At 43.0% G+C, this 22679-nt stretch overlaps 2 protein-coding genes across 10 annotated transcripts in view; one reads left to right on the plus strand and one right to left on the minus strand.

The window, feature by feature from the left end:
• Positions 1-4575, plus strand: part of ESCO1 (establishment of sister chromatid cohesion N-acetyltransferase 1) — a 71671-nt gene extending 67096 nt beyond the window's left edge. For all 7 annotated transcript variants that reach the window (XR_011379405.1, XR_011379406.1, XM_051852066.2 and 4 more), the window contains one exon: positions 3406-4575. Coding sequence is in view for 5 of the 7 variants with exons in the window: in XM_051852066.2 (XP_051708026.2) it covers positions 3406-3553 (148 nt within the window). In the remaining 2 variants the exon portion in view is untranslated. The remainder of the gene's footprint in view (positions 1-3405) is intronic.
• A 3410-nt stretch (positions 4576-7985) lies between these two features.
• GREB1L (GREB1 like retinoic acid receptor coactivator) overlaps positions 7986-22679 on the minus strand; it is a 288635-nt gene continuing 273941 nt past the window's right edge. For all 3 annotated transcript variants that reach the window (XM_051852064.2, XM_051852063.2, XM_051852060.2), the window contains 6 exons: positions 18453-18618; positions 17361-17588; positions 16403-16544; positions 14642-14842; positions 11656-11794; positions 7986-10704 (listed from right to left, as the gene is read on the minus strand). In XM_051852064.2, the coding sequence (XP_051708024.1) occupies positions 10541-10704; positions 11656-11794; positions 14642-14842; positions 16403-16544; positions 17361-17588; positions 18453-18618 (1040 nt within the window). In that variant the 3' untranslated portion in view covers positions 7986-10540. The remainder of the gene's footprint in view (positions 10705-11655; positions 11795-14641; positions 14843-16402; positions 16545-17360; positions 17589-18452; positions 18619-22679) is intronic.

Raw genomic sequence — 22679 nt, forward strand, 5'->3', positions numbered from 1 at the left:
CAAGCTGTGTTTGAAACTGGAGAATGTAAGCAAAGAAATGTGAAACATTATCTGGGAGGTTAACTTATGGAGCAATTTGTCTTAATCTGTGAATATTATTGGTAAACTGAGTCTCACATTTTTCTTTTATCAGTTGGTTATTAAAAGTAAAGAGGGGAAACTCAAATTGTATATTTTGTTTTTTCTTCTATAAAGCACCATTGATAAAGGTTTAATGGAGGAGGTAAAAATCATTCAAAAGATATTTTTAGGTCTACCTGTCAGTTTTTGTTTATTCACAGAATCTTGATCTCTGAGTATGGCTTTCAAAATAATTAAGAATAAATTATAAGTGAGATCCTAAGGTTTTAAGAATCTCAGGGCCTTATTTGGTCTATTCTCTTCATTAATGCATAGCTTCTTCCGGGTCTCCCACGTGGGTGCACTTGGGCCATCTTCTGCTTTCCCAGGCCATAGCAGAGAGCTGGATCGGAAGTGGAGCAGCTGGGACTTGAACCAGTGCCCTTATGGGTTGTCAGCACTGTAGGTGGTGGCTTTACCCACTACGCCACAGTACTGGGCCCCTAAAATTATTTTCAAATAACAGCTTTATTGAGATAGTTATATACCATAAAACTCATGTTTAAATTTTCAGTTGAGTAAGTTTCAGCGTATTCAGAAGGCTATGCAAATCATCTCCACTATCCAATTTCAGAACATTACAACTTGTGACCTTCTGTGCTGGTTTCTTTCAGTAGCATAATAATTTCAAGGATCATTCATATTATAGAATGTATAACGTGTACTTCATTCTTTTGTTTTTAATTGCCAAATAATATAACATGTAATTATACCACATTTTATTAGTTCATTAGTTGAATGTTTGGGTTGTTTCCACTTGTTGGCTATTATGATATGCTGTGAACATTCATAATCAAATTTTTGTGTGAATGTGTTTGTTTTTCCCTTGGGTGTATACTTAGAGTAGTAGAAGCACTGGCCCTTATGGTAGGTGTATGTTTACTATTTTGAGAAACTACCAAGTTGTTTTCCACAGTGGTTGCACCATTTTACAATCCCAGCAGCAATGTTTGAAGGTTTTAATTTCTCCACATCATTCCCAACCTTGTTAATGTCTGTTTTTTTAATGAGCCATCCGAGTGGGTATGAAGTATTCGTTCATTTAGTTCTGATTTTCATTTCTCTGGTGACTAATGATGGTAAATATTTATTTTTTCATGTGCTTATTGGCCCTGTATATACCTTTAAAGAAAACCTATTCAAATCATAGGTCCATTTTTAAAATGGCTAGCTTTAATAGCTCTTTATGTATTCTGGTACAAGTCCCTTGTTATGTGTATGATTTGCAAATATTTTCTATTTTCATGGTTATCTTTTCATCTTGAAAATATCTTTGCTAACATACATTTTTTTTCACTTGGATAAAATCCAAGTTATACATATTTTTCTTTCATCACTTCTCTTTTGGATAATACATATAAGAAGCCATTGCCTGATGGCCACAAAGACTCAAGCTTTGGTTTTCTTCTAAGAACTTATAGTTCCAGTTCTTAGATTTCAGTCTTTTGTGCATTTTGAGTTCATTTTGGAATACAATGTGAGGTAGATATCACATGTAGACATCAGTCTGTTTTCCATGTGCTCATCCAGTTGTCTCAGCACCATTTGTTGTTTCCCATTTTTGAATACTGTTGACATGCTTATCAAAAATCACTTGAGGTCTGCGCCGCGGTTCAATAGGCTAATCCTCCGCCTAAAGTGCCGCACACCGGGTTCTAGTCCCGGTTACCCCTCTTCCAGGCCAGCTCTCTGCTGTGGCCCAGGAAGGCAGTGGAGGATGGCCCAAGTGCTTGGGCCCTGCACCTGCATGGGAGACTAGGAGAAGCACCTGGTTCCTGGCTTCGGATCAGCGCTCCGTGCCGATCCAAAGCAGGAACCAGGTGCTTCTCCTGGTCTCCCATGCGAGTGCAGGGCCCAAGCATTTGGGCCTTCCTCCACTGCCTTCCCGGGCCACAGCAGAGAGCTGGCCTGGAAGAGGGGCAACTGGGACAGAATCCGGCGCCCTGACCGGGCCTAGAACCCGGTGTGCCGGCGCCACAGGCGGAGGATTAGCCTATTAAGCTGTGGCGCCAGCCAGTTTTATATCTAGACTCTCAGTCATATTCCACTAGTCTGTGTAGTACTACACAATTGTTAGTACTATAGCTATGGGTAGCATGTTTTGAAATGGGAAATTGTGAATTGTGATTTTTCCAATTTTGTTGTTTCCTCTTTTTAAAAGATTTTTTTTGACTATTCATCCCATGTATTTCCACATTAATTTGAGGATTAGCTTGGCAATTTCTGCAAGGAGGCCAGTTGTAGATCAATGCAGGGTCATGCCGTTTTAACGATATTAAGTTTCTTAAGCCATAAACTTGGGATGTATTTCTATTAGAGCTTTAATTTCAACATTTTTCCCCCAAAAAAGGTTTATTTATTTGCAGGGGGGAAAGAGGAGAGACAAAGAGATCTTCCATAGGCTGGTTCATGCTCTAAATGGTTTCAACAGCTGTTGCTAGGCCAGGGCAGGCCAAAGCCAGAAGCCTGAAGCTTCATCCAGGTTTCTCACATGGGTAGCAGGGGCCTAACTAGTTAGGCCATCTTCTGCTGCTTTCCCAGGCACATAAGCAGGGAGCTGGATCAGAAGTGGAGCAGTTGGGACTCCCAACGGGTGCTCCGATGTGGGATACCAGTCAGCTTGTACCACAGTGCTAGACTCACAACAGTGTTTTATAATTTGTAGTTTACAAGTCTTATACTTTTGTTAAATTTATTCCTGAATGATTTTTTTAAATTTTTTATGCTACTGTAAGTGGAGTTTTTTCTAACTTTTATATTCAGATGGTTTCAGATATATAGAAATACCAAGTCCCTCCCATATGGGTGACAGGGACATTGCCAGTTGAGCCATCACCTGCTGCCGATTAGCAGGGAGCTGGAATTGGGGGCAGAGCCGGGACTTGATCTCAGGCATTTCAGTGTGGGATGCAGGTGTCCCAAGTTGCATCTTTACCATTAGGCCAAAGGTCCTATCCCTTTTTGCTTCATCTAATTGTCCTGAATAGAACCTCCAGTCCTGTATTGGATAGAAGAGGCAAGAGCAGCCTTGTCTTGTTCCTGATCTTCAAGGAACAGTTTTCAGTCTTTACCACTATGTTCTTTGACATCCTTGGTTAGGTTGAGGAAGTTCTTTGACCTTGAGTATTTTTATCATGAAAAAATTTTAGGTAAATGTTTTACATTGTTGCTTTTATATATAAATTTTTTTTACCTTTATTGATAATATTTTAGATGAAGTTATTTTTCTAATTTTAATGATTTAATAATATTCTTTCTATTCCCCCCCCCCCTTTTTTTAAATAGGAGTAACTTTATATATGGCTCGTATCTGAGTAAAGAAGAAATTGCTTTCTCAGATCCCACTCCTGATGGAAAACTGTTTGCGACCCAGTACTGTGGCACTGGCCAGTTTCTGGTATATAATTTTATTAATGGACAGAATACCACCTAAAATAAGTTCTTGCCTGCAGTACTAGAAGAAGTCGAAGAGAATGGATTGGTTGCTGACTTTAACCAGGAACTAGGGCCATTTTTATTACAATGAACTCAGGACTGGCAACAACCATGTGGTTGTTCCATTTTCATAAAATTGGAAAAATGCAGTAATAGCTTATTGTTTTGTTTTTTAAAGAAGATATTTTATTATCTTTTACAGAAGTTTATGATGGATGTATTTTATCTATAGTTATTTAGACATGTTTACATGCAGCAGATAATTGTTCATAATGGACTGAAAACTAACGCAAGGACTTTGGTCTCAGTGATAAGTATATCTTGAAGTTCTTAACATGGAAATATACCAGTGTAGCTTGGTACTGTATTTTTTTATATTGATCTGCTGATACCAGTTATAAGTTTAAAGATTGTATTTTTGGAGTGGAAACCAATGTTTTCAAGTCATTATTCAAGGAGGGTACAATATTATGTGTTGAGGAATTTGAAAGTAATTTGTAGAAGTCCTGAAATTTACTTTTAAGAGACTCTTTCAGAAAGGAAAAGCTCTAAATAAGCAGGAAGAATTTACAGTACAGAGCTTTTCCTCCCTTGATGTCAGGAAGAAGTGGAAGGTGGTAGAGTTGAGGCTCCCTCTCCTAGAGACCTGGGACTGACGAGGATTATGAAGGGTACCCTCTGAGTTTATTATTCTTTCATTCTAGTTACTTTTTTTTTTTTTTTTAACATGGCAACTTGGCACATTTAGCCTAACAAATTTCAAAGAGGTTTATAAAAACCAGTGGACTAATTACAAGTAAATACGGATGACTCGGTATCTGCTTTGTTATTCCTCAGAAATACTGCACTGAGTATATGCCCTCATTACTGGACTTCATTTCATACTTGTCTATCCTTCATAGTGCCCTCTACTTTTAAAGGGTTTATATGTTGAAAAACTGCTGTGGCCTTTTATGAACTGTATATAATGTAGAATAAAATAATAAAATACTTGACAGCTTTTTCTAAGTGATAAATGTATTCAGATAATGGTGTGTTGTCATTTGTGCTTCCCCAAGGACTTTTTTCAGTTTACTACCTTGGAATATGATTGAAACAGACTTAAAAGCAGTTTTCCCCCATCTTGCCAAAAGATCATTTTATAAGCAGCAAATTGGTTGAACATTATCTCTAAAAGGGAAAATCTTTTGGTTATTTTAGTAACTTGGTACTTCTCTGATCTCAAAGAAATAAAGGGCTATAGCCCAATAATAAAGTCCTACTATAGTTCAGCTTATTTTTATTGGCTAAAATGATCATATCCACATTGAAAGCTAGCTAAAATTTAGGGCTTTGTTAATAGATGTATATTCTGTTCCTTATAGATTTGTGCTGTTATTATTTATAGAGTAGTAGAAGACTCAGTACTCCTTTTATGAGAATGGTAAAGCACTGTAAATATTTCCTTCTGGCTCATCATGATGGTCTGGCTTTTGACATTTCCATTTTCCTTTGGGCTTGAGACTCTTCCAGCTCTCCCATGAGTTGCCTGCATTTTTGTTAATCAGCATTTTTTTTTTAACAGAATGGGGTTTTAGGGTATACTAGACTTGGGGACCTTTTTTCTGCCACTTACCATTTGGATATTTATAATAACATCAGTTGTGGGCCATACAAAGTTATCAGCTTTAAAAAATTAGCCTGCTATAGATTTATTGAATTTCCAGTCCCACCTGCAGTTTAGGGGCAGACCAAATGATTTCATGGGCCTTATGTGGTTCACAGATGGGACATTCCCTACCCCAGGTAGACATGGTAACTTCCTAATCTGGTTTCCATGTAAGCCAAGGTGCACTACTTTGACCAAACCTGGTGGTTTCAAGGAGAGGTAGGGGTGTCCTTAGAAATGATACATTGAAATGTTAACTATTATGGGAATATAGTTTACTTTCATGTTTATATTGAAGACACAGCCCCCTCAAATTTTTTAAATTTAGGTATTTCTCTAAGAATAGTTTAATTAGTAATACTTGACAGTTGAGTATTTGCTGTCTTTCAGATATTGTCTTTAGTGCTGCATTCTTTTACTTAGTTACGACAACCCTGTGAAGTAGGTTTTACAAGTGAGTACTAGGCACATAGAAAGTAATTAAGAAACTTGTTGTAGCAGTTTGTGTGTGAAGTGCTGACATGCTGGGCTACAGCTGTGATATGAAGATGATGAGACACACACAGTGGGAACATAAGACTGAAGAACTGATAGGGGTTTATAACCTAATGATCGGATCATGGGGGAGAATCTAGGGTGAGTGAGAATTTTAGTTTGAGAGATTGAGTAGATGAATGGACTGAGGTGGGAATGCAGGAGAACTGGGAGGATTCCATGGTGAAAGATGGACTGAGGTTTGGTGAAGACTTTAAGGTGGTGATGGAATCTCATGGTGGAGGTACCCAGCTAGTGCACACTGGCACCTGTGAGGCTAGAGCTTGACAGAAGTGTGGACTGAGCAAGTAAGAGTGAGGTTCCGTAGAGATCACACAGGGGTTTGGAAAGTGAGAAGGTTACGAGACAGTTGAGGAATGCCGTCAGTTAAGGGTTTCAGAAGAAGAGTACCTGAGAAGGCGAGAGCAAAGAGGAGACAGTGGTAGAAACCATGAGAGGAGTTTCAAGAATCAGACCGCAGCCGGCACTGCCGTACTGTAACTGAAGACTGAAGAGAATCCACGTGGCGGAGAGCAGGTCTGGCGGCAGCAGTGGGCGCGGTGAGTACACGCTGATGGCGGGGCGGGGGGGGGGGGGGGCTCAGAGTGGGTGGGGTGGCGATTGCCGATGACACAACGCTGCCTATACACCGTTATTTTCTTCGTGGGCTCTCAGTTGCTGACCTTTTTCTTCAGTGTCTACTATGTAGACATTAATAGGAACCATAAGATGTGTATGGGCTGTCACCTTACCTGCATGGGCACACGGTGGTTTTAGTTTATCAGGAGTTACAGAAAGATCTTACCAGTGTATAAGGTGGAAGCGTGAAGGTGGTGTGTGCAGCAGCCCTGAGGCAGCGCTGCTGGGGAGCTGCTCGCCCAGTTCTTGCGAGGCTGTCGCCTTCTGCCCCCTTCCGGAGAGCACAGCCGTGCTCCTGTCAGCCGTGTTTCCCAGGGCCGTGGTGGCTGCTGCTTTCCTAGGTGGCGACTGCAGACCTACATGTCTTTCTCATGAGTCTTCTGGCAGAAGGGAGGGTGATTCGTGTCTACAGCAACCGTCCAACCTCACACCCTCTTCAAAATCAAGCACATTGAACTGTTGATGGGATGAAGTGGTCAGAAAACAACCCAGTGGCCTTGCTTTTGCTTTCTTATTCCTTCTGTTGTCACAGTCACTGAAGTAGATGGATTTGAAGGCTTGGGACTTGGCAGTTCAGAGAACAGTGAGTAGCCCTAGAAGCCTATCATCCAGAGTGCTGGTGTTTTCGGTGAGGTTAGGGTTTCAGTATCCTAACGGTATTCTAGTCACCAGGAAGGCTTGGGGCCAGTTTCCGTGTCTAAGGAGAAGACTGGGCACACATGTAGGGCCCAGGTGGTTATTATGAAGGGGCAGCACTCAGTCTCACAGGTGCTGGTATTTGAGGGCACTGGAACACTGGCATCATCAACACGCTGCCCTCCTGAGTGCACCCAGGGGCCTTTATCCTACAGAAGTGTTTTAGTGGGTTTTCCGTCAAATTCTACTTTAAACATTTACTCATCTTTAAAGTCTTATTTATTTGAAGGACAGAATTAGAGATCTTCAATCTGCTGGGTCACTCTCCAAGTGGCTGCAGTAGCCAGGACCGGTCCAGGCTGAAGCCAGGAGCCCAGAACTCCATCCGGGTCTCAGGCCATCATCTGCTGCTTTCTCAGTTGCTTTAGCAGGGAATTGAACCATTAGCAAGAGTGAAGCAGCAGGGATATGAATCAGCACTCTTATGGGATGCTGGTGTCTCAGACCATGGCTTAACCCGCTGTGCCACAGCGCCTGCCCTGTTTACTACTCTTTACACAATAGAGCTGAAAGGCATTTTTCTGGGATAATAAGTTATTTCTTAACAGCTGGTAAAATCAGGTGAAGTTGAACGCCTCATTTCATACTTGCAGCAATCCAGTTATGTTGACAGGACTGAGAAGGACACCAAAGTGAGCAGGGTTGCCATCTATTAAAGATTTGGGGTATACCACGAATATTTCTAACATCTCTTTGTATGGAAGTCTGCCAGTGGGTCTGTAGGTTATGTGTATAAGGTACAGATTGACGTGTAACCAATGTTTATTAGCACTTCTTGGACTGTTCTGCTAGAATAGCACAATCTTAAGAATCACCCGTCCTTTGATGTGGGGACTTCAGCCTTTCTGGACATTGCCAAAATCAGTGAGCTCATTTCAGTTTTTAGCTTACCAGAACATTAGTTCAAACAAGCTTTTTGTGAGGTGGGAGGGGTAGGAGAAACTTTAATACATTCACCAAATTACATGAAAGGACAAGAACATACTATGGACACAACTTAAGACAATTTAGAATCAAACAAATTGTGAGGTAGACTAGTGAAATTCACCAAATTTTGGTTAAGAAAAGTTTACAGTAATAACACAGGTGCCCCCTTTCCTAAAAATCACAAAAAGCAATTGCATAAATTACAGCCAAAAAAAAAAAACTGCCTCCAACAATTCAAATTTTTAGTTTACATTCAGCATTCACCTGTATGAACTGATAGGCGCCAAGCTTCAGCAGGACTACAGTCAGGTTAATGTGTAGGCCTAGTGCATCCACTCACCCCACATTAAGCATTCTAAGGGATGGAAAGCTTAAAACAACACACACCAAGGTACATATTAACAAGTCATGGTGCCCTGGACTTGTGCAAGTTGATCCTTGAAGAAGGACCCAACGTTCTCTACAGAACTATACTTTAGCTCTAAAGAATTATACTGATAAGGTGATTTTTAAAAATCCACACTTTACTAAGATATGATTTGAAGAGAATAAGCAAGTCAATTCAGTTTCTGCTTCACTGAGGTGATGGTCCTTTGGCTTTATTCTGGCATTTCTCTTCCACAAAGTTAAATGGAGTACTTGAATTAAAAATAACTACTTTAAAAAGAAAAGTTCTTTAGACTATGAAGTCATAAAAAGCCAGAAGAAACCCTGAGAGGCCATCTGCCCCGGGTACAGCTGTTTTAGAATTATTTCAAGTATTTTATTTGCCCTATAAAGTAAATATTACTGGAATATTGCACAAACAGTGGGTTTCTTGATAGCGTCTGCATTAGGCCCTTTCAGTAAAACAGGATCAAGTGAAATACATTCATATCTAAACCAAGATGCTTCAAAACGTACCTCTTCACCACAAGATTCTAAAATTAAGGAGTATTTAAAAGGCAGGTCCTCTAAAGGACAGTTAAAAATGGGGTTAAAAGAAATTGTTCGTTTCAGAATACATTTAAAGCATCGTAAGTAGATCTCCAGAATCATTCTCACTCCAGTATACTCCATCTCCATTAACTGTAAACCCTTTGTTAGCACAGGACCATGAAGCTGGTCAGGTAACACTCTTTGTTTTACGTAAATGCAGGCTCAGTGGACACCTTTCATTCGTGTAGGTGACAAGATCAATGCCAGTGAAAATGGTCCTTTTAAGTGGAAGATAAAGTGATACTGATGGGCTGAGAAAATCTCAAGAGATTGTATAATGATGAGAACGGGCATAATTAAAGTAGACTTAGTTCTAGAACATTCTCTAAAAATCTTTTTGGTTACGATATTTGGTGTGAAATCTGTAGAAACAAATATTTGGAGACATCTGCTGGTTTCTGTGAGTCAAAAAGCCTTCATGGAATCTTCCTGACTCCCCGTACAAGAGTCACTGGTGGGGTTAAGTAAAACAGTTCTCTCTCTATGGCTCTATTTCCCTTTACAGCAGTTTCTGTGTTGTCAGTGTAAGGCCGCTGATACTCAGAGTGTCCTTTAAAGGAAACTTTGCTTGAGTCTCTGAAAGGAAATGAACTAGTTCTGTTCTACAACAGAACCTTAGCCTGCCTTGAGCTTTGCTGGTACCAACTGCTTAATTCCAACCAAAACAGCGTGGGTGCAGGTTAACTGTTGAAAGCTTCTGAACTGGCTCAACTAAATCAACTAAATGTATTCTTAATGTTCCTTTCTAACATTCAGAGTGGCGAAAACCTATTTAATATGGTCACAAATCTGGCCTAAGGTTATTCACTGTTCCATGTTCTCATAGACATGGGGTGCTTAAAGACTAGCAACATTTTAAAGAATGGGAAAAGCAAAGGACTTAAGCCAGGAGAAGCCACATAAATGCACGCACACAATGCCTGCTCTGCATTTACCAATTTGCTTGTTCAGTTTAAATAGTAAACTTTAAACTCCTGTGGAAATTTGCCAAAAGTTTCAATACGTATAAGATTATAAATCTTAAACTAACACTGCACAGAGAAAGACAAAGCTACTTTTTTAAATACAAATATCTTCTACATTCTATCATTCAGACCCCTGAGTAATACTGTACCGTAGTACAGATCTGAAGAGAAACCGAGGGTTCAGGCCTCGAACGTTAATCTTCAATGAATTCCACACCAACAGTGTGAGTCTCTTGTCACATTCAAGCTAGCTCGTGCGCAGAGTCCGTTTCCCGTAACACAGTGTAGTAGAAAAAAAAAATGCCAGCTCTGTTTGTTCTCCAAAGTGAATCCTCGGGATCCCACGGGCAGACCACTTCTTAAGGAACTGAATAACTGCCTAGGGTGGAGTTAACCCAAGTTTAAGGTCCTGTAAGTAGAACTGAAGAAGAGTGATGTCCCCAAAGACCTGGGGCGGCTTTGGGGAGTTCTTTGGAGAATAGACACGTATGTTGCACTTTGCTCCACAGTGATTGTACTTTAAAGAAAAAAAAATGCCCAGTGTTTCTGTCCCTCCCCACCTAGGCATCCCATTGCTGTTTTCGGTCTCTCCAAAAGCTCATACGTGGCGTCCAGTAAGAAAGAAGAGAGGTTTGTCGTCACTGCTGTTCGCAGTCTGAAACTCGTCCCTCAGGCGAAACTGCCACTCGTCCTCCAGCTCTAAGCGAACAATTGTCTGACGTAAGGAGCTTCTATCCTGGCAGATGACGCACAGCGTAGCACCTTGGGGGGAGGGGGGGAGGCAGAAATGCGTCTCAGGCTCAGGGGCTGAATTTCTAACGAGCTTTACCACTTCTAATTGCGTTTCTGCGCTAACGTTAACATCTGAGGACCAACATACAGGTAAGGAACTCAACTGTTCAGTTTAATTTATGTTGAATAAGTGGTTTCAGAAATGCAAAGGCTTAGAAGGATGTAAAGTGGGAAGTCTCCCCAAAACAGGATCCCCTGCCCCTGTGGTAACCAATGTTAAAACACGTACATGTTTCTAGGTTTCTTGGTGTTTTCTCTGGGATGCGGTTATCTCGAAACTGCTGGACTGGAGAATTCCTTGTGAGGGCACCAGAGTGCCTCTCCTGTGCCTTTTAGGATGCATCGTGGCATCCCTGGCTCTGCCCGCCTCCCGTCAGTAGCCCCAGCACAGAAACAGCCGCACAGCTCTGTGTTCTCACGCTGCACGTGACAGTCTTGACCTCACTTTTTTCTGCTTACCTCAAAGGTCACCCTGTGAGGATGATTTCAGGAGCTTAATGATGCAGTTTGTTACCAGGCAAATTAGCTCTTTCTCTGGCACATGCCTTCTAAAGCAACATCTGTTTCTGTACCAGAATAATAGAGTTTCTATCTGGGGATGCAATTAGACACACTGCTATTGATTTCTGACTCAGGCAGCACATTTGGATTATTACAGAGTGTGTACTAGCCATGTGTACATGTACTGGTAGACTCATTAACCTGATATAAAGCTACATTATAATGGCAGAACCCTATTTAATATGGTCACAAATCTGGCTGTTCAGCTGGACTTAAGATAGCAGTAGCCTTGGTTTAAAATCAAGGTATTCAAATTATCAGCAAAACAATGTTAAAATGCTTTTCAAAAAGGTATCTTTTACCCCTATATTTTGTGTAGTGGGAACTGGTAGCATTCACAAGATTCTAAATATGACTTACCTTTTAGAAACTTAAATTTCTTAAGAAGATCAGCACCTACAAAAGAGTCACAGAGGTACAAGAGGAGTCCACTGAAAAACACCCCTTCACAGTTGACGTTGCTGGAGTGGGGTCTGGAGCTGACGTAGCACACGGCCACCTGCAATCAGCAAGCAGAATCGTGTGAGCACCGGAAGCCAGCGGGACATCTGCACCCTAGCTGGATGAGGCAGGATCCCCCTCCTCACTTCAGGCTAAGGGCAGGGAGATGAATGTATCTTAGTGTTAGTGTAAGTGGGTTGGTTATCTGAGGTTTGTACCCCTTATTTCGTGTGCCCAGCTTTCGTTTTTTGTTTTCTTTTTTAAATTTTGATATACTATTTGAACGGCACAGTGAGAGAGTGAGACTGAGAGCAAGAGAGTGAGCTGCCATCCACTAGTTCACGCCCCAAATGGTCGCAAGGCTGGGGCTGAGCCAGGCCGAAGTCGAGAACTGGACCTTTACCCGGGTCTCCAGTGTGGGTGGCGGAGGCCTAAGCACTTGGGCCATCTTCTGCTGCCTTCCCAGGTCATTAGCAGGGAACCAGATAGGAAGCAGAGCAGTCAGGACTCGAACCAGCACCCATATAGGATGCAGGTATCACAGGCAGCGGCTTAACCCACTTGAGCTTATTTCTAAAGCCCCTTTAGCTGTTTCTAAAGCTTATTTCTCACTAATAAAGAACTGTGGTTAGATAAATTGCTACTAAGAAACAACAACAAAAAACCCTTCCATCTAAGAGTCTATATAATAAAAATCGATTTTCCACAAAAAGGCATATTTAAGAAAGATGATAGGTTTATATTAAAGAACTATATTTGCAGTCAGCTTTTCATTTAGATATGCTTTTCAATTGTATCAATTATGAATTAAGGCTTTTAGCTTTGTATGGCTTCCAATATAGAAGATAACTTTACAAAAATTACAGGGACATGAATAAAATTGTGGGGAGGGAGAATGATGGGGGAGCAGGAGTTTGGGCTAGTGGTTAAGATGCCAATTAAATTATGTTTTTGCAAAAATTAAAGAAGGAGGGGTTTGAGAGAAGGATGGGGAGAGAGGGAAGTATGATTATCTTAGAACTGTACCTATGAAATAAATATCTGTTCTCTTTATATTAATAAAAAACATTTTTAAAAAATGCTGATTAAGATTCTTGTGTTCCAGATCAGAGCATGTGGGTGTGAGTCTCAGCTCTGGCTCCTGACTGATTTCCTGCTACTGCAGACCCTGGGAGGCAGCAGTAATGGCTCAAGTCATTGAGTTTCTGACACTCAAGGTAGAGAGTTCCCTTGGCCCAGCCCCAGCTATTGCTGGTATTTAGGGTGCAAACCAGCAAATGAGAGCATATTCTCTCTGTGCCTCTTTTAAGTTTTAAAAGGGGGGTGGGGCGATGGCCACATGTGTGGGCCAGTCTGGGTGAGTTCTCCCATTTGGTAGCCATAAGAAACCGCAGTTTCCTTCAGTTTTCTGAAGAAGTACCTGTTTCGTAGGGCTATTTTGTGGATTAAATAATTAACATAAACCACTTTGTAAGTATTCAATAAATGCTGTTAGCATTAATAGTGAGATTGTTTAATGCTTGGAGCCCTGGACTCTAGAGTAGGGGAAATGGAGGCCTGGGTTAGGTGCATAATCTACATGGATAACATAAAAGGGTTGGCATCTGCTTGGCTTTAAGGTTCCGTGTACCTCCCAAATTCCACCATTCATGGACCAACCCATAGTGTACACTGTTGAAACATCATAAAAAGGACAATGTAAAATGTTTACACTGTATTCAATTTGGAAACTTAACAGATTTCCGTGTTAAGAGTATATGTTCATCAATATATACAAAGACAAAACCCTGGAAGGAAGTGTAGTATACCCAGGTGCTATGTTCCTGTTACAGGTGATTTTATATGGAGTCATCAAAAAACTCATGGAAAATGTGCATTATGAAAACACTGTGCATGGATTTTAAAACTTTTTATACTAAAACTCATTTTTATTCCATTTTCCATGAGCTTTTTGAAGTGCCTTCATTATACCTCTTCCTTATTTTAAAAATCTCATTGCAAGGATATATTGCATGGATGAATGAAGTAGAATACTGCTTTTAAAAAGAATACTAAGGGAAAGCTTAGTGGAGGAAGCCTGGAGGTACAAGTGGCAACTAAAGAAAAAACTAGGGCTGGCGCTGCAGCTCACTAGGCTAATCCTCTGCCTGCAGCACCGGCACCCTGGGTTCTAGTTCCAGTTGGGGCGCTGGATTCTGTCCCAGTTGCTCCTCTTCCAGTCCAGCTCTCTGCTGTGGCCCGGGAAGGCAATGGAGGATGGCCCAGGTCCTTGGGCCCTGCACCCGCATGGGAGACTAGGAGGAAGCACCTGGCTCCTGGCTTCAGATTGGCGCGGTGTGCCGGCCATAGCAGCCATTTGGGGTTTGGGGGGTAAACCAACAGAAGGAAGACCTTTCTCTCTGTCTCTCTCACTGTCTAACTCTGCCTGCCCAAAAAAAAAAAAAACCTGTTAAAGAACAGAAGACCTCAGAAGTGAGGTTGAGAAATGGCAGCTATAAAGATCTCTAGTGGGACGCATTTATTTGTTCAGTAACCGTTGAGTTCCTCAGCTGTCAAGAACTGTGGCCTTTGACAGGCAGTCTGGATAATTCCTGCGTGGTCTGGTGTGTGGTAAGACAAGTGGGAGCAAGCAACTGCTTTTCTGCCCCAGGTCGTCAGGGTCGGCCTCTCAGGAGCTGACCTCTGAGCTAAGCCGGAATGCCCATGGGCTCCTTTTGTAGAGGTGGCGCAGGTCTGGGCAGGGGCACGTGCCGTCACAGCTTGTGTAGCCCTCGGGTAAGTGTGTCCCAGGCTCCTTTTGGACACCATTTAAATGACAAAGCAACAGAGCCCAAAGTGGCTGGATGGGGAAGGTTAAGTACTAGCTGTACGCCCACGCCCACCCCCCACACCACCAGCACCTCACCTCCTGCCCGATGTTAAGGTAGCAGTCGATGGCCAGCACGGGACTCTTGAAGTTACGGATGGCTTTGGGGAAGAGTTTATAGGACGCATGCTGAAGGAACTTCTCCAGGAGAAACTGTGCAGGGGCTGCCAGCAGCGTGTGTTCACTGTCGGGAGCACAGACGTACTGAAGGGGCAAGATGGGTGCTAGGCTCTCCGACACCTAGAATGAGTCAAGACGATCACTGGAAACGCATCCCTCATTGAACGAAAGGCCCAAGAAAACACTGGACTGAATCACAGCCATCCCCCCTTCTGCACGGGGGATGTGTTCCAAGACTCCACGTGGCTCCCTGAACCATGGGTAGTACTAATCCCAGTGTATATTGATTTGTTTAATTTACAAATTAGGCACAGAAGAGATTAACAGCTAATTATGAAATAGAAACAATAAGAGCAAGGTATTGTCCTAAGAGTTGCGTGACTGTGGTCTGTAATCTGTCATGACGAATACTCATGTTTTTGGACACAGGTGACAATGTGGAAAGTGAAGTGGTGGCTAAGAGGGTTCTACTGTAAGAACGGCAGCGCAGGGACAGGTTTGTTTCAAGTATCTGTCATTTTGGGGTCGAGATTTTTTACCCCCCTCTCTGGGGATACTACAATAAGGATTTAGCAAAAGTAACACAGGGCCAGGAGAGTGGAAAGTAGGCTTGTAAAAGAGTTTTACTGTATTTAACAAATAATAGTGTCAGGTCCTACAGGAAGTTGCTTATGATACTGCTGGTGTGAGTGGGTTAAATCCTGTCTCGTCTCGGGCTGGCATAGGTTAGGTTTCCACCTACGGTGCTGGCACCTGATATGGACGCCAGTTCAAGTCCTGGCTGCTCCACTTCCGATCTAGCTCCCTACTAGTGCCCTGGGAAAGCAGTAGAAGATGGCCCAAGTCCTTGGGCCCCTGTACCCAGAAGAAGCTTCTGGCTTTGTTTTGGCCCAGCTCCGGCCTTTGCGGCCGTCTGGAGAGTGAATTAGTGGATAGAGGACCTCTCTGTCTGTCCCTCTGTAACTCTGCTGCTCAAATAAATCAATCTAAAAAATCCTTCTCATCTGAAACAAAAAAGCAAAGAGACTCTGAGCTCCAGGCAAATGATAAATTCATAATCTATTCAGAAAGGCGAGGGATGTGAAATTCTCTGCACAGGTTTTATTCTGTGTTACTAGCCATTTAAAAATGTCTGCTAATGGGGCCCATGCTACGACATAGCAGGTTAAGCTGCTGTCTACAGTGCCTGCATCCCGTAGGGGCACCGATTTGCTCCTGGAAGAAGCTTCTGGCTCCTGGCTCCAAACTGGCCCAGCCCCAGCTGTTGTGACAATTTGGGGAATGAGCCAGCTGATGGAAGACCTTTCCCTCCTCCTCCATCTCCCTCTCTGCCTTTCAAATAAATTAATCTTAAAAAATTTAAAAATAAAAAGTCTGCTAAAATAACCAAACCTTTCATTATTATATAAAGAATATAAAAATGGAACGTTTACCATTTTGAAACTAAAGCTCTGATGGAAGTGTTGACGCTTAAATATGAAAGGTAATCTCACTGAATTAGCAACTCACTGTTGGGCTCTGGCTGGGTCCTCAGGAACAGAAATGAAACTTCCAGTCTGACATTAGGAAGTCCCCTGTGTTAATTCGCTTTCACATCACGTGGAAAGTGTCTAATAACCGAAGCATGTTTACGCAGTCACTGCTTATTTTCAAAAGTGGGCTCAAGCTTGCAAAACTTACCATGATCTTTGGTTTAATGATGAAGTCCCGTTGCCCGCCAACCTGGACATGCTTCTTCATGAGACTGAAGTTATTAAAGCGGCAGATGAGCAGGCCACTACTGTTTGTCCTCAGGTTGAAGTCAACGTCTTCACAGAAGTACCTACATCGTAACCACAGGGGTGGGTTTTTTCTTCTGACTGTGTCACATCTCAGCCACTACCGCATGCGGAGAACTGTGCAGCAGAGGTCAGGAGAGGGCCTAGAGCAGCCGCGCCCGCTAGGAACTGGCCTGCCCAGCACTGACCTGTCTGGACCCTAGGTTGTTAAAGGAAGGAGGACCTGAGGTGACTTTTGTCTCAGATACATATAGGGTTTTGTGTTTAAAGAAAAAAATTTAAAAAATTCTATCCATGAACATGATGAAGCATTGGCCAGATGTAAAAGAGAAGTGAAAGTAGCAGTTATTCTAATTGCCACAAATTCTAGGGGCGACCTAAAGGACTACCTGGGTCCTCGGAGATTTTTCAGGAACAAGCACACCCAGGAAGCAAGGCGGGGGCCAGCCTGCACATCTCCGCTTGTTGCCTTTTTCCTGCACGATCCAGATCTCTCAGTCTAACATTTGGGGGAAGGGATGGCCTGCCGAGCTCTAAGAGGAGGTGACTGAGAGTTTAGTCTTCATGTTGTCCACACACTGATCTGAGACTGCTTGACTGAGTTCTTTGACAGCCAAATGCGCTTTCTAAGCATCTTACACTAGCCCCATTCACTAGGGGCCTAGGGCCAATGGAAGGGTGGTGAAGGGGCACAACGTGGGGCTTGCGATTCCCTCTCCCCTTTCTCCATGGAGGGGTTTCTCAGCTTCTCAACAACACATAAGAATACTACAGAGTAGTAAAACTACTACAGAGGCTGGAGCGGGGCAAAGGCGACGAGGAGCCATCAGGGCTCCCCGCGTGCACGAGGCCTGCCCTACCTGTTGAAGTCGTACTGCACGTTCTGCGTCAGGTCTATGTTGAGGAGGATGAAATCATGCACGTGGCACCTGGAGAAGGGGGCCTTCAGGCTCTGGGACGTCAGCTTGCTGCTCCACTTCTGTATGCCCAGGATTGCGTAGTGGACAATCTTTGGTGTGGCTTCAATGTGCTGCAAGACACTCTTTAAGGATACGTTCTTACTGGAAATTCCTGCTTCCATGGGCTGGCTAGGAAATACAAAGTTCGTTGATATAAGAAGTCGCTAGAGACTGCGGAAGAAAGAACCATTTATGAAGGGCCAACCCTACTGTATACTAGCTACACTGTAGAAGATACGAGATGCTTTTCTTTAAGTTAGCCTGGAATGAAAAAGAATGTTTACTTAAGCCTCGCCTTTGTGGGGTGGGGCTTATCCTAGTTGGAGAAAGAAAGTTCATATTTCAAATGAATATTGAAGACGTAGTAGAGGTTAGAAACACGGAAGCGTATTTCCCAGTTCTGGCAGTTCTGTATAATAAGAATAGTTGAAAGCATCACTGGTTTCAAATCAAAATATGTGAGCTGGCAGGGACCTAAAGATCACCCAGCACAGTGTTTCAGTGGGGCTGTTGAATTTGGGGGACTTTCTGGTGTAGGATGCTTCAATGTTTAGCATTCCCTGCTACTCAGGAACCCCCAGCCCACCCTGCATCAGTACTGTGACAGCCTAGGAAGGCAGTGCAGCAGGAGAACACTGGTCTGAGTCCAGCCATAATCTCACAAGTGGTAGAACTGAGACAGATGTAGAATGACGTTCCATGTCCACCCAGATAGCTGGGAAGCAAAACTGGGGCTAAAAACCAGGTCTCCTAAGTCAGATGCTAGCCATCTTTTAAAGAAATCATGGTGCCACAACAGACTTACGGCTGGCCAATGCTACGATGCAGAAATGGTCCAGGCATTTAAAGGCACATTGAATAGCTAAGTTAAAAAAAAAAAACAAAACAAAACAAAAACCCTACATCCCTACAAAACTCCTGGCTAATCATGTTGCTCTGCGAAGTTGTCCTATCTCCATGGGCACCTGCAGCCACGCTGGGAAGTGTCACTACCTGGTCTGCTCCTGAACACTGTGAATGTTCCACAGGACACACGAGTCATCCATCACCACGATGAAGGGCCAGACACACTGGCGCTTCACTCCCAGCTCCTCCAGGCGGTTCCTCTCCAGCTCCAGGTTGTGATAGGACAGCTCCTTAATGAGGAACCTGGCGGCACCTGGAAGGCAGCACAACAAGCTACACACCCCTCCCTCGGGCTGCGATGGAGCCTCACCCACAGCTCACAGGCTCCAGGGCCCTGCCTGTTCCCATGGCAACCATGCGGTTGGCGCCCAACCAAACATTCTGAACAGTGGTTCTCAAACCAGTGGGAACTGAATCACCGGAAGTTGGTCTGAGATGTGGATTCCCAGAGCCCATCAGCAGAGTCACTTCAGCAGGTGGGTGAAGGGCCAGAACAGAGCGGTCCTCGACAACGCAGCTGATACATGAACGGCATGCCCGTGAGGACTGCGAGAACTTAGTTTCCTTGATGGGACAAAGGTACTGTGTACATCAAGTGCCACTCGCATGTCCTGCACTAGGGAGGGGCCAGGCTGTGATGAAGGGGGAGCCACTCCTGATGTGCCCTGCTGCAGAGACCTTGAGGAAGTTAGCGTCTTCTCTGAAATGCATTCTCGAAACCGGCACCCTTGGCCAGAAGCCAAACGGTATGGCAGCATGAGAGAGAGAGTAGACTGCAGCCACGCTGGCTGCATGTGGACCTGAGGCCACTGTTATCTAGCTGTGTGGCCCCCAACAAGCTAACTCCACCATGCCCTGGCTTCACCTGGAAGGAAGGTATCTCTCAGGGTGGCTGTGTGGTACTTGGGATTGAGCCTAGCACCCAAAAGGACTCAGAGATTATTATATGATGATCATTAGGAATTAGCCAAGTTTTATGAATGTGCCCCCCTAAGCCAGCATCCCATATGGGCGCCAGTTTGTGTGTCGGCTGTTCCACTTCGGTCCAGCTCCCTGCTAACGGCCTGGTGGTCAGGCCCCTGCTACACTACTGGGAGACCCAGAAGAAGCTCCTGGCTCCTGCCTTCAGCCTAGCTCAGTGCTGGCAGTTGCAACCATCTGGGGAGTGAACCAGCAGATGGAAGATCTCTGTCTCCTTGTAACTCAATCAATAAATCTTTTTAAAAAATTAAATGAAATGAAGATATAAATAATAAAATGAAGCAGGGGGCAGGCGTTGTGGTGCAGAGGGTTAAGCTGCTGCGTGGGATACCTTCCTCCCATGTTGGGGGGCTGGTTTGGGTCCCAGCTACTTTGCTTCTGATTCAACATCTTGCTATTGCATCTTGGGAGGCAGCAGGCGATGGCTCAAGTACTTAAGTCCCTGCCTCCCACATGGAAGACCCAGATGGAGCTCGTGACTCCTGGCTTCAGCCTGGTTCCCCCAGCTGTTGTGGGGGGTTGGGAGAGTGAAATAGCAGATGAAAGACTGATCAATCTGCCTCTGCCTTTCAAATAAGTAAATCTTTTTGTAAAAAATGAAGCAAACAAAGCTATTAAGTCTATGGGGGATACTCAAAATGAATAGATCAAAGGTAATGGGATTTAGGAAAATCTACCTTCCAAGCACAGGAACATGTTGGCACTCAACACAGTAAGGGCCATGTATGAAAAGTCCTCAGCTAATATGATTGTGGTGGTAAAAAACTGAAAGGTTTCCCTCTAAGGTCAGGAACCATTTAAGGAATTCCACCTCTACTATTTCTATTTAACATAGCATCAGAAGTCCACACCAGAGCAACTAGGAAAGAAAAAATGTATTCAAGTTGGAAAGGAAAAGTAAAATTATCCCTGTTTCCAGACAACATGGGCAGAAAACCCAAAAAATTCCACAAAGTTAGGATAAATGATTTCAGCAAAGCTGCAGATCCAAATCACCAAAAACCAATTGCATTTCTACACACCAACAATGTGCAGTGTAAAACAGTTTCATTTAGGATAGCATAAAAATACTATAAATAAGAAAAAAACCACCAACAAGGCAAAAGAATTACACACAGTGGAAATTACAAAACATTGCTAACAGAAATTAAACACCAGTAAGTGGACAGACATCCTGTGTTCTAAGAATACTGTATTGTTAGCTGTCAGTACTACCCAAGGTGATCAATATATTTAATCCCTATCAAAATCTGACATTTTTGAAGAAATAGAAAAATCCATGCTTAAATTGGTAGAGAACCTCAGGTGACTAAATAGTCAAAACAATCTTGAAAAAGAATGAGGGGCGGGCATTGTAGTACAGCCATGTGGGACGCCTGCACCGCACATTGTAGTACAGCCGTGTGGGACGCCTGCACCCCACACTGGAGTCCAGGCCACTCCATGCTTCTGACTGAGCTGCTGGCGAAGGTACCAAGTAGTTGAGTTCCCTTCACCCACATAGGAGACCCATACGGAATTCCTGCTTCTGGCTTCAGCATATTCTAACCCTGGCTTTTGTAGGAGTGAGCTAGCATATGGAAGATCAGTCTTTCTTTGCTTCTGCCCCTCTGTCAGTTTGCCTTTTAAATAAGTTTAAGTCTTTTTAAAGTTTTTTTTTTTTTTTAAGTAATACTTTTGATTTCAAAACTTAAAGCAGAGTCCAGCTTTGCTGTGCAGTGGATTGAGCTACCACCTGCAATGCCAGTATCCCATGTGAACACCCATTTGAGCCCTGGCTGCTTCACTTCCATGCAGCTCCTGTCAATGTGCCTGGGAAAGCAGCGGAAGACGACCCACGTGCTTGGGCCTGGGCCCCTGCCACCCATGTTGGAGGCTCAGATGGAGTTCCAGGCTTCTGGCTTCTGGGTAGTTGTACCCATTTGGAGAGTAAACCATCATTCTCTTTTTCCCTTTTTCCCTCTCCCTAACTCTGCCTTTTGAACAAAATAAAAATAAACCTTAAAAAAAAAAACTTACACAAAGGTTTTTATAATCAAAGAAGTAGAATGGTAGCATACAGATAGTCATGTAGAGGCCAGAAGTAAACCCTCACATACAACTAAAAACCAAATGATCTTGTAAAAGATGCCAGTGACATTCAGTGGGGAAGGATGGTCTCTTGAACAAACGGTGTTGAGAAAACATTCAGAAGAATCAAGTCAGACCCTTGCCTTATGTCGTGTATAAGAAGTAAATCAAAATGAACCAAAGGCCTAAAAGTAAAGCTAGAGCTAGAAGCTATCTAGAAGACAACTTAGAGGAAAACTTCATGACACTGAATTTGGCAATCATCTCCTATTAGATATACCAAAAACAGACAACAAAAGGAAAAACAAAGTGAACTTCATCAAAATTAAAAAAAAAAAAACAACTTGTGCATCAAAGGACTTCCAACAGTGAAAAGGCAATCCACGGAATGGGAGAAAATAATTACAAATAATATATCTGATGGACTTAATATCCAGAATATTTGAAGAACTACTATAATTGAGCAACAATAAAATGACCCAAATGAAAAACAGGCAAAGGATTATGAAGATACTTCTCTGAAGAAGATATAACGATGGCCAATAAACACAAAAAGATGCTCAACATTACTCATTATAGGTCACAATGTAAGACCACAGCACGGGTGGGGATGTAGAGAAATTGGAACCCCTGTGCACAACTGGTGGGAATGTAAGACAGTACAGCCACTTTTGAAAAAAGTATGGTACAGTTATTTTCAAAAGAATTATCATGTAGTATAGGAATTCTACTTGGGTATATACTAATAACTGAAGAGTATCTAAGAGATACTTGTATAATCTGTGTTCACAGAAGCAGTAGTCACAACAGCCCAAAGATGGGAGCAGCCAAAGTGTCCACTGGCAGAGTGGGTACGCAAGATGTGGTGTACACAGCCTAAAGAGGGAATTCAGACACATGCTTAACCTTAAGGACTTTAGGATAAATGAATTAAGCTAGTCACAGGACAAATACCGATTTAGGACTCCACTAATCTGAGGTACTTAAGAGAAAGCTGAATGGCGGTTGCCAGGGGCTGGGAGGTGGTGTCGGTGAGTACAGTTTTGCTTTTGAAAGAAGAAAACAGCTCTGGAGGTCTCTTTCACAGCACTATGTAAGGCACTTAACACTACTGAACTATACAGAAATAGTTAAGATGGTAAATTTTATGCTTTAAAAAATATTTATGTATTTGAAAAGCAGAGGCAGAGAGAGAGAGAGAAATTTTCCATCCACTGGTTCACCCCCCAGATGGCCACATCAGCCAGAGCTGGGCCAATCTGA

This window comes from Oryctolagus cuniculus, chromosome 10 (genome assembly GCF_964237555.1).
Source record: "Oryctolagus cuniculus chromosome 10, mOryCun1.1, whole genome shotgun sequence".
Taxonomy (NCBI): domain Eukaryota; kingdom Metazoa; phylum Chordata; class Mammalia; order Lagomorpha; family Leporidae; genus Oryctolagus; species Oryctolagus cuniculus.